Source organism: Drosophila miranda, chromosome XR (genome assembly GCF_003369915.1).
Source record: "Drosophila miranda strain MSH22 chromosome XR, D.miranda_PacBio2.1, whole genome shotgun sequence".
Classification (NCBI taxonomy): Eukaryota; Metazoa; Arthropoda; class Insecta; order Diptera; family Drosophilidae; genus Drosophila; species Drosophila miranda.
Genome location: NC_046674.1, coordinates 1,643,354 through 1,655,810, shown reverse-complemented (window position 1 = coordinate 1,655,810; position 12,457 = coordinate 1,643,354). Strand labels below are relative to the sequence as shown.

The 12,457-nt window shown below is 44.6% G+C and overlaps 1 protein-coding gene across 3 annotated transcripts in view; it reads right to left on the bottom strand.

Annotated features, from left to right (window-relative positions):
* Positions 1-12,457, bottom strand: part of LOC108152714 (protein spaetzle 5) — an 88,725-nt gene that overhangs the window by 3,376 nt on the left and 72,892 nt on the right. The window contains exons 2-5 of one of the 3 annotated variants that reach the window (XM_033386544.1): positions 11,699-12,143; positions 2,881-3,021; positions 2,659-2,813; positions 18-281 (exon numbers count right to left, since the gene is read on the bottom strand). In XM_033386544.1, coding sequence (XP_033242435.1) covers positions 18-281; positions 2,659-2,813; positions 2,881-2,943 — 482 coding nt within the window. In that variant the 5' untranslated portion in view covers positions 2,944-3,021; positions 11,699-12,143. Of the gene's footprint in view, positions 1-17; positions 282-2,658; positions 2,814-2,880; positions 3,022-6,650; positions 7,132-11,698; positions 12,146-12,457 lie in introns of those variants that run through there. The other 2 variants (XM_017282249.2, XM_033386543.1) reach the window with 2 other exon arrangements.

The following is a 12,457-nucleotide window of genomic DNA, read 5'->3' as shown; positions in this document are numbered from 1 at the left end:
ATTTGGGGCATACTCACGTGGGCGCCTCCGTTGAGGGACTGCTGGCGAAGAGGGAATTGCCACCGTTGACCCTTTGCGAACTGCTGCCACCGAAGGGCGTCTGATAGCTGTAGCCATTGAAGTCCTGGCCATTGGGATCGCGCGACGGAAAGATGGACTTGGGATCGTAAAAGACGGGCGTCTCGTGCCACGCCACGGCAGCGAAATCCTCCCAGGTCTCGTCCACCAGCAGAGTGCCGGCCTCGTAGCCCCATTTGCGGACGAGACTCTTGATGAGATAGCTGCAACGAAAAGATGACAGACAATGGGGTAACAGGGATGATGCAACACATGCCACAAGAGAGGTTCAACAGGCTGGGAAGGCCCGGCTGCCGCTTTGCCAGTAGCAGGCAGAAAGACATGCAAGAGAGGCTGACAAGTGCCTGGTGGAAATGGTAATTGCAGCCGTTGCTCAACACAAATCAAATACCATAATTAATATGCAGCCACGGGGCCCAGGCCCAGACCCAGACAGAAGACGGAAGACGGGCAAATATGAGGCGCATATGATCGTAAATTATAAATTGGCAGGCTGCCCCGCTATCAACATGCATCGCATGCCCGTCACGTGCCACACACTCGGCGACTCCGATTCCCCAGAAGAAAAGAGGGGTAAGGCCTACCGCGAGACCCGAGAAAACCCGCTTTGGGCTTTCCCATGTGATATCTTTGATATTTTTGAGGATTGTGCAACGCATTCCAATGCAAGGGCTGCGATAAAAATGCCTATTTAATTGCCGCGTCGGCGCCAGGGCTTATCATTCCGGCACTACCATTACCCGCCTAATGCACAATTTATTTAAATCTGCACCGAGGAAATGCTCTAAAAATAGATACAGATACAGATACACAAACATGGCCAACCAGTCGCAGGCCCAGTCGCAGTCGCAGTCCAAAGCCAAAACCAAAACCAAGCATCATATCATTTCGCTTTCCACAACTAAGACAAAAGATTTGCGCTTCAAGACGAAGGCGGAATAGGAAATGCTCTTCGAAAGTGTTCGATCTATACACACGGAGAAAAACGTCTCTTTAGATTTTAATATTTACACTTGGACCTAAGGATTTATGCCAATAGATTTGCTCCGAGAAGGAAACCTCAAGAAAATATTTGATCTAAATATATTTACTATACACAAATTAATATTTATTTTATATGAAAATAAAATATTTTTATATTTAGCTGAAATATGTATATTTCCTACAAATTTAATATTTTCATATTTAGATTTTTTTATTTATTTAAGATTTTAGTTTGTATTTAAATATTTTGATTTCAATTTATTTATTTTAAAATGTTTTAAATTTCCATAAAAAAAAATACAAAAAATGTATTTTTAAATAAAAAAGTGAAGTCTATTTAATTGTATTTGGTTTTGATTTAAAAACCGAATATTTTATTGTTGTTATGTTGTTTGCTGTTACTGTTAGAGCAGTCACAAAAAACAAATTGAATTAAAAAAAAAAAAAAAAAAAACGTAGATTTTTGAGGGGTATATTAATTGGTTCAATTATCTGCCTAGCTTTCTAGGGTAGAGGGCCTCTTAGATCATCCCGTAACCAATAATTTTTCTCTGAGTGTATGTTCGATGGAAGTGGGGGCTCAGAAGGTATGGAGTTCTATCCATTCTAGCTCAGATCCAACATAATAATCGTGGTAATTGCTTAAATCTAAAGCTACAATCGGATCAGCTTAGAGACTTGCCCGTTCCCTTCTGGCAAACCCCTAAACAAATTCAAAACACCCTGCTGCCAGAAGTGCCAGAGCCAAGTGCCAAGTGCCGGTTGGAGCCAGCCAGCCGGAGAGCAACTTACATATGTATGATGCCCAAAGACACGATTATTCATTGGAGGCATTCATAAATATTCGAGAAGCATGCGGCCGATTCGTTGTCGCCGTCGTCGTCGTCGTCGTCGTCGTCTCCAAAAGCTGTAGAAGCACTAAGCGAACACGAACAGCCCCCGAGCCGCTGGCGCAGCCAAACAAAAAGTGTCTTGAACTGTCAATTCAAGTTTATTGGGTCAAGGAGCTCCCCCCGAGAGCTGATCCATACGTACAGCATCATCGTCGGAGAGGCGTCACGTCTGCGGAAGCAGCACAACAATAGGTACGAGTCGTCGTACGGTTCCAATACTCGTATGCTAATTGGACGCCGAACGAGTTTCGATTTCGTTAGCGAATTCAAATTGAAATTGAAATTGTCTCGTGGCCAAACATTTGTTTGAAATGCATTCGAATGAAGTGGCTTATTCATTCGAGATGTGGTGTTTGCTCAGGTCTCACAGAGATATGTATACATACATCTCTCGAGAGAGGGTAAAGCCTTTTTGTGGCGCGTATACATTGGAGCTTTTAATTCTAGATTTAATTGAATCAATCAATGATCTGGCTTGGTTCTGTGATGGTTTAGAGATTGCCGGAAGCTTGGCAAGAGTTGATTTTAATGGCTAGCTCGTGTGTGGTTAAGTATCTTGAGAATTATGTGAGATTTTGGCGGGAGTTCTAGACTCTAGATCTCTGGGAGATCCTCTTTCCACAAAGAAATAACTGATGGGAGAGTTCTCTACAGATTCTCGAGGGTTTCTGCAAATACTGCACCCAAAGTCTTTGACACTTACGTGGGATAATTATCTGCATGCTCGCAATACGTCTTCCCGGGCCGGGCACAGGAGGGCGTCTGTCCGGGCGGTGCCGGTAGAAATTGGCAAGGCGGCGCTCCATACAAACCGCATGGCGGTGGCGAGCTGTGGGCTGCTGCAGTACAAGCTAATATCTGGGAAAGGTACATTCAAAGTTATCGATTGGAATGGGCGTCGGAAGGGGCGTGTACGAGTACTCACCACATAGGCAAGGAGAATTCGATTACAACTAGAAGTGCGCAGACATTTAATACTCTTTGTCATTGTCGATTCATTCGTCGTCGATTTGCATTTGCATTCGAGTCGTCGAGTCTTCGGCCGCTGGCAGGGCGTGATGTCAATCTGTTAGCGAAAGAGAAACTTGAAGCCATGAATCATTTGCGTAAATATTAATCACTGGTTTGCCAAAAGCGGATGGAAAACGGAGTGCAGGCCGAGGCGGAAAATGGCGAAAATGGCGAATTTTCACACAATTTGCTAGCCACAAAAACAAGCATCAGACGTTTGCTTTTGCCATGGCTTAAGTGCCTGCCCCTGCCCCAGTAAGTGTTAATTTGTTGGCCCCCACCGACTGTGTGTTTGTCGTGTCAAACAAACCGTAACAAAGACAATACCATTTCAAAACATTTACAACAGTGCAACAACAGGCACTGCAACACCCAAGACAAGACAAGCTCAACATCAATAACCACTCGAATATCTTAGGCAATACTTACATAGGCTTCAACAAGAACTACAACAACAAGAAAACTTCATCAGCAACCATTACAACATCGGAAACACTTCAACACCACTTACAAAAGCTTCAACAAAAGTACAACAACGGGCATTACAACACCCAAGACAAGACAAGCTTAACATCAACAAAGTTTTAACAAAAACTACAACAACAACATTTCCATCAACAAGAAAACTTCCACAACAACGATTACAACATCTGAAACACTTCAACACCACTTACAATAGCTTCAACAAAAGTACAACAACGGGCAGACCAACACCCAAGACAGGACAAGCTTAACAAGCATCAACAACCATTCGAATATCTAAGGCAATACTTACATAGGCTTCAACAAGAACTACAACAACAGTATTTGCATCAACAAAACCAACAAGAAGACTTCAACAACAGCCAGTACAACATCTGCAACACTTCAGCACCACTTATAAAAGCTTCAACAAAAGTACAACAACGGGCAGACCAACACCCAAGAAAAGACAAGCTTAACATCAACAAAGTTTTAACAAAAACTACAACAACAACATTTCCATCAACAAGAAGACTTCAACAACAGCCAGTACAACATCTGCAACACTTCAACACCACTTACAAAAGCTTCAACAACAGGCACTGCAACACCCAAGACAAGTCTGACATCAACCATTCACATATCTTGAGCAACTCTAACCTTAGCTCCAACAAGAACTTCAACAACACGAGCAAGAAAAACTTCAACAACAACAACAACCACTACAACATTTCAAACAACTGCCGTAAATAGCGAAAAATGACTTGCCAGAAGTGAAAGTGATAAAGCAGCAGCTCGCGGAGACTGCTGTCGTCGGCGGAGATTAAGTATACGTAGATTAGGTGTGCGCCACGCCAGACACGCCCACACACACACACCCATTGTGATGGTGGGCAGACAGATAATGTCAGTGTTTATGAACATTAATGAATTATTAGAGGGGCGGCTTAGAGAGGCAAGCAATATAAACTGTAACTTTTCCACAACATTTGAAATTTGTTAATTATAAATTACACAAAAGCCATTGGCAGTTAAGTGGTTCAAAACAACCCAGAATTATATAATAGTAATCAAATTTTTCTATAACAAATCAGTGCTCCAATCAAGAGTAAAGCCAACACACAGAACCCCACACGGAAACCGGATTTCGTGTCTGGTTTTTGTTTTTGTTGAAAAAAAAAAGTGTAACACAATTAAACATGGAATGAAAGGCAACCATAAACCACTATTGAGGCATGTCATGTGGTGTGACAGCAGAAACAAATATTAATTCATAGGAATTCATGCCACCTGACGTAGGATTTCCGGGATCGCAGGCTAACAGCCAAGCCTCAGTCGAACAAATCAATCAGCCCAGCAATCGACCGGCCATCAATGACAAAAGTGTCCGAGTGGAGCCCCCGCCCCCAGCTGAAGCTTTGTTCAAATCTTTGGGATCTGCTAATGGAGATCTGTTGGCTGTTGGCTGTTGGCTGGCACCCACGCCGCCTCGCATTGGTATTTCCCCTCTGTGGCCCAAAGCCGGCCCAAAGCCCAAAAGTTGCGTCAAGCGATCACCTCATAAATCATAAAATAGCCAAAGAGAAGTTGTTTGGCCCGAAAAGACACAGACAGAAGAGACAGGCAGAGAGCTAGCAGCAGAGCCAGCTCTGGGGTGATTTTTTTATGGTATGTTTTGGGCCATTTGCACATCATTAGGCCGCCGCCAGGTTAATGAAATTGTTAAAGATCAGAGATCTCTCTCGTGGGCCACTAATCCATTTGCTGTGCGCTCGTTTGCCACAGCCTGCCTCCACCTCCGCCTCCGCCGCCGCCTCGGTCTGCCCCTCTACCGAAATTGAGTGCCTGCTCAGAGATTTGCTTTGTGTTCCACTCAATTTATTTCAATGATTTGGCCCGAGAGCAAAGGCATTTGTATCCATAGTTAACTGATTGCCTTGCGACAGTCTAATGATCGATTGTCGGCTCTTAATCTTTGTCCCGTGCAAAATGTGGCCACAAAATATTCGTACTTGTTCATTTGTTTGGCAACTACGAACTCAACTGCTGTCTAATTAGCAGAGATTTTCAAATTTTTGTCATTCAATTAAAGCCCCTTTTATGGAATATTAATGTTGGTTTCTTAAACAAAAGCAAAGCATTTGAAAGGTTCGAGTATTTGGGAATAAAAGTGTTAGGCCAAAGAGTTCAAGGAATATACAAGTGTGGAGGCTTAGAGTTCGAAAGGTACATGTTCTTGGTGTTCTTTGGGGAGTGTAGAGAAATCTTCAGAGCTATTAGAGGATTTCAAGCAAAGATTGTGAGTCCCAGGAGATCCCAGCCGTTATATACCTAACATTCTTCTCTCTAGAGACACTCCTACAAGGCGTAATGGAAGTAGTACACTGGAGAACACTGTATCAATCTTTATGAGTCTTGGGCAACATCCGAGCAGAACAAGGAAAGAACAAGCTGAAGGAAAACTATAATATGGGCCGAGGATTTGCCGAGAAGCAGGACCACCTGACCACAGATCACTTTTTTCCATTGAATTATTGCGATTCGACCGATCTAAAGACCATTTAGCTTCTGGTTGAGGATACTATTGAGCGATACTGTGGGCTCTCATTCACTGGGCAGGCGATCGCCATTGTGTGGACGAGAGGGATGCTCAGAGGCAGTCTCCATTGCATTGTGTGGAGGCGGTGCGGGTTCTCCTGGGGCCCAGGGCTAGCCGAGCTCCCAAGAGGAATCATCTACGGAGCTCTCCACGACTACGTCTAGCATATGCCGTCCGCATGCCAGAAAATAACCAAAAGAAATACCTCTGGGGGGCTTCATTATAATTTTTGAAAACACACATATATATATTGTGCCCTGCGTTTAACTGAGAAATTAAGCACGACTTTTCAAGGTTTCTTTTTTTCTTATTTTTTTGTGGATTTCTGTGTTTTGGTTTTTCTGTTTTGTTTGCGATTTGATTTAATTTTTTTTTCTCTCAGTTTCTTAATTTTTTATTCGTTTACGTTACATGTGCAGCGGCAGCAAAAAAAAAAAACAAAAATAAAATAAAAAGCCAAACAAAAAATACAAAGTAAAAATGTTATAATAAATCAATGTTTGAGCTTGTTGAGTTGTTTTTGTATTAATTTATTGCACGAGGGGAAGGGGGCATGAGGGGCATGGGGCATGGGGGATGGGGTTGAGGGGGGACTTAAATTATTCGCATTATTAATTACTCACCCGGGTACTGCTGCTCCGTAGAAAACACACAGAGATACGGGTATCTGCTCGGTGATTTCTCCACGAATATCTTTGACGAAATCTAAGCAGATTTTCGGGTTGATCTTCCAAGTGTTTTGTGATTTGTCTTGGAATTTATTCACTTCACCTTCACAGACATCTCTTCTCTGACATTTTATGCTGCTTTTATTTGGTGTGGATTTTACTTGTATAATTTTCTCTTTTGTTTTGTCAGAGATTCACTTGAAAATTCAGCTAATTAAAAAAAATTTACACGTACCGAACGCAGCGCGGTGTGTGGGAGAGAGAGAAGTGGTGGGGGGGTGCTGGGGGGGCAGGGGGGGCGGCGGTGTGTGTGTGTGTGGGGGGAAGTGAATGGAGATTTCAATTTGAATTTTCGGTTTCGGTTTTGGTTTCGATTTCGTTTTCCGTATCGCGCTCTAGCCCAAGCACTCGGCGGCAGCTCTCGTAGCCAACTGATGAGAGCCCGACTCTGGCCGACTCTGAGCCAAGTTAATAGACCCAGGCAGAGGCCCAGACCACCAGACGGACAGACGGACAGACGGACAGAGACCTCTCTCCCAGGCCAGGCGTAATGCCGGCTTGGGGTTGGGGCACTCTCCACCGTTGATGGCTCACTGGCTCACACTGGCTCTAATCTCTCAATTTAGCCCGTGCTTCCGAATGGTCTTTGTCTTTTGTCTCAACTTTGAACTTTTGCCAGCCGCCCCGCCCCGCCCCGCCACGAACCAATCCAATGATTCATTTATGGATGATGGATATATATGTGGCCCAAATCAAGACCGGAAGTCGCCCCCTTATTTATTGGAAATTGATTTTTATTGTTTGTTTTACATTGTCGCCAAAATATTCGAAACTGCAATAAAGTGAATTTGTTTGATTTAAATTGTAAATTTCCTTGTCGAACGCGGTTTTTCGCCAAACGTTGTTGCTTTTGTTGTTGCTTTTGTTGTTGCTCTTCTCGCCATAGATACAATTCATTGTTTCGATGGTGATTTTTCGGTTTTTTATGGCCAATGAAGGTCATTTAACAGCTTTTATCTGTCTCAGGTTTTGTTTTGTGACTGCTGCTGCTGCCGCTGCTGCTCGACAAAGACATTGAAGGGGAGAGGAGAGGAGATCTCATCGCGCACATGGACACAGACAGACATTCGAGATATTCGGTTGGGCTTGAGACGCGAGAAAAAGGCTTTTAATGGCCCCCCCAAGACCACGCACAATTGTAGGAGTCACCCCTCCCCGTTGGCTCTCCCCCTTGGGCAAGGCCTGAAGAGGGTAGCACACATACACATAGACCCGTTCCATGACTCTCCTCCACATATCCTTCCCCATAGAAACAGGGCCCAGAAATATGGCCATAAATAATTGATGATTCCTTTGGCATTGGTTTTGCTTTACACGGTATCAACTGGTCGAACCCCCGGCCCCTCCCCGTCGACTACTATTATTTATATTTACAGTTGATTGCCAATAGGCAATGTCCCATAAAGCAAAAGCCACAGGTATCCATATGCACCCCCCCCCTTCGAGTCATTCGAGGCGTTTTTGGAATATAATCTTTCGTTTTTTTTTAGTTTTTGGTTTTTCGGTTTTTTTTTTTTTGCACAACTTTCACAAAGACGACCTAGACCACGAGACGCGGGCAGAAAAGTACGGGAAAACCCTTAACTGGAATCGTCTCGGCATTGGCGGCATTGGCGGCATTCGATCGGATCGGTGTCTCGATTTTGCGGCTGGAGGGGGGGACCAGAGCTCTTATCGAAAATGGTTTTTAATGCGTTTTTAAGTCAAATTAGTGACTTCATCAGTCTCTGAGTCTGGACACCACGATTCAGGCTCAGATTCCGTTTGAGATTCACTTAAGCTGCTCATTAATCAAAAGCGGAGAGGCCCCAAAAGGCCCCAATCGGGACCAAAATCAAGTATTAAATGTTTGAGATACAATACGTAACGTAACCCCAAGCCACTGAAGGGCGGCCACTCCTCCACTCCTCCACACACCAGCCCCCCCCCCCCCCCCCCCTCGCCACACACCTCAGGGGCTTAGCTTCAATTACGAAATTGTTAATTAGAGGCTGGGCCCCAGACCAGAGCCAAAGTCTGGCCTATTGCGTGGTCCATTGGCTAATGAAACCATCAAAACACGGTTGTTGTCTGCCTGCCTCCGAAACCCATTCTGCCCGTGACGCAACAGTTGTCTGGGCCAGGCCAATACTCATTTTAATGGCATTTCTAGGCCAGATCCCGCACAAAGATGTGGCAGCTGTAAAATTCGCATGGAAAACGCTAGAGAAACGCACGCTGTTGCACTGCTTGAACTGCTTGATGATAGATTGTGGTTGTGGTATTCGCTAAGCCGGACAAAAGCTGATCTGCGCGCAAGCTGCACGAGTTAGAGCGAGAGAGAATAATTTTTCGAGAAAAGGAACTTTATTTTGGCTGAGGCTTGGAGCTCGTTTTGTGGGGAATGTCTGGGAACTGGGGAGAGATGACCGACTCGGACTGCGACCCATTGATTTCCAGCTTCCGTTTCTCATGTTCTTCCGCATGGAAATGGAGTGCGTGTCAATACCCCCCCCCAAATACCCAAATATTTGTCTTTTATACTACTCTTTGAGCTACACGGCGCACCTCTGGTCGTGGGCTCATATCTGTCTCCACTGACTGAATGTTTAGAACTTAAGAACAAATATTTGCCCCCGCCGCTGTCGCTGCCGCTGCTCAAGATCAAGATCTCGATCTAATCAAAGCTCTGCAAACAGATATTCCAAAAGGGAAGCATTTATACGGAACCAAAACAATCGAAATCAATCCAAAAATGTGCTTATAAGCGCAGCGTCTCACAAGAATTAATCACAACACTTGTGGTGCCATCAGCTCCAGACATTCTAAAGAAGTCCAGCACGAGTCCAGACTAATCCAAAATGAAGTTCCTTCTCGTAGTCGCCCTCATTGCTCTGGCCCTCCAGTTGACAGTCGCTCAGACTGGAACTGCAACAACAACGACAGTGGCCACAACCACAACGACGGCTGCCTCCACGGCTACCACCACGACGACAGCGGCATCCGTGACCAGCGCCACGACCAAGAAGAGCGGTGGCAAGTGGTGCTGGAGGGGCAACAACTGGTGCAACAGCCGCCAGCAGGTGAAGTGCAAGAACCCCAAGAGGTGCATCAAGACCATCGTGGTGGTGCGTCGCCACAGGGGCTAAGGAAATAGATTCTCCGAAACGAACACCCAATAAAAATTAGGGCCTTGAAAGGCCAGTACGATGAAGCGAACGAGGCTCTTTCTTGGGTTGTTGCCAGCTTGAATATGGACATTCTATCCAGTCTATTACAGAATGCTTCTGCTCGCCCTGGCTTTTGGGGTCGATGGTATGGCCTGGGGGGGATCGGAGAGAAAGAGGGCATCCTCCTCTGTTTATCCTCTTTAAACCCAGCGACCAACAACAGCCGCCATATCTCGCTCTCCTCCGCACACTGCACGATGGAGGGTGTGATAGAGAGAGATGGAGAGACGGGTAGAGCAGCCCCTTCAAATGGGTTTCTTCATTCTGGCTATAAAAATGATCCGATCCGATTCAGATTCGGCGATCTGATAGATATGCTCATTCTCTATGATTGTCTCTGAGATCTAGGCGCTGATTAAGACGGACAGATAGATGTAGAGGAAATGCTTCCTTCCTATACTCCCCAATTACCCAAATCGATCTCTTAGCACAGCTTATCCTAGTCCTTTTTGGGAGCCCCCCAAACTGGCTGTACAAAAATGCTTTCACTTAACATTTGTGGGCAAAAAATGCACATTATTTTCAAGTATTTTTCACAATACATCGCCTTCGGTTTAACCACTATAAAGCGCTCAAGAAGCGATTCGTGCAGGGTTTCCTTTATGATTGTTTAGCCACAATATCCTCGTGCCTTTTGTCCCCCCTGTCCCCCCCTGTCCCCCTTGTCCTGTGGTGCTGTCACTTGAGGCATAATTTATATTCATTGCTGGTCGCTGGTCGCTGGTCAGCGCGTTGAAAGAAAGGAAATTTCGCCCCAACACACACACACACATACGTCCCGTCCCGTCCCGTCCCATCCCGTTCCGTCCCGTTCCGTCCCGTCCCGTTCCGTCCCGTCCTTGAGTTAAATGAGTGATAAAAAGCGGAATACAAAAGAATGGACTGAACATATGGACTGTATGCTTTAAATTTATGGACAAGGAGTATGAGCTACTCCTGTCGCCTGTCTTTGTTCCGCGCCAACTAAATGACCATAAATACCATGTTTATGATTGCATTGTTGGGTGCTTGAACGAAAATATTCCCCACACACAGCGGCGGCGAACATTTGAGAGCCCCATCGAACATGGGAGAGAAAAGCTGGGCGCCGTCTGACGTCACATCGAACCCAAAGTGTGCGGACTTCGTGTAGCCTTGCCTAGAGGGTACCAGAATTCTGATCAGATCTGATTGGGGCCTCTCCTAGCCCGCAAGCCAATGGGCTCTATGGGGCACCAACCATCAGTGGTATAGGGTATCACGGGTGTAGGGTATCAGGGGTATAGGGTATCGGATGGTCCTCGTTTTGTGGCCTTTTTGGCTTGGATATTTTCTTTACTTTTTTTGAATAAAAATAAAAACGATTTTAACAAAATCAAAGTCGGGAAAAGTCCAAAAATAATAAATAAATTAAAAAAAAAATATTAAAAAATAAATATGAATATAGTTAATAATAGTAAGAAAAAATATATTTTTTTTTTTCTAATAAATCTTTATAAATCTAATTTTTATATTTTTTTTATACAAATTGAAAAAAATTCTGTTTATTTTTAAATTAGTAAATTTTTATGAATAAAAAAAAAAATAATTTTCAATATGTATTTTAAAAAATTTAAGTAACTTTTGACAAAATTTGGTGTCTTTTTTGTATAACAAAAACACAAATGAATATTTATTTCATAATTTGACATATAGAAAGAATGTATTCAAAACACAATGAAAACAGCAATCCATAAATCAAAAATGTCAACTTACCCGTCACACCTGTGCGCTGTGCTCTTCACACCACGCCGTGCCACACCACGCCGCGCCACGCCGCACAGTCGAACGGTTCTCCCGCCAAACAGCTGTTGGAAAATCCACCACGGCGCCCAAGCAACGCGGGCAGCGAAAGAAAAGCCCCCGAAAGAAAGAAGGCGAGAGGCTCCCGCGGACGGGCTGGCCCCCACAAATGCTCTTGGTCGGACGTCGTGTGTGGTGCTCTGCTGTGTGGTGCTCTGCTGTGATGTTCTGTGCTCTGCTGTACGTATGAGAACTGGACGTGGACGGTCGGTCGTGTTGTAATCGTGTCGGGGCGGACGCGTCGAGTCGAGTGCCGTTCTACCGTGCCACCGTGCCACCGGGCCACCGGGCCACCATTCTTCGAGGTGTTTCGCCAGTCAGTTGGGCGGCAGATACGGATACGATTGCGGCAGCTCTCCTGTCAAGAGAATAGGATGAAAGGGAGACAAATTAGAGCGCGATAAAAACCAGCAGGAATTAAGTAAAAATTAAACGGGAAAAAACAACGGAAAAATCAAGGAAAAAAAATACAAAAATTATAAAGTGTTTCGAAAATTCGTGAAAATATGCCAAAAAGTCAAGGGGGAAAAATTCAAATTTTAAGCTAAACGAACGGAATAAATCAAGTGCGACAAGAAGAGCAAGAGGGATAGAGAGAAGGAATAGAAGAGAAGGAAAGGGAGGGAGAGAGAGCGAGAGAGAGCGAGAGAGAACGAGGCAGAATGCCGAAAC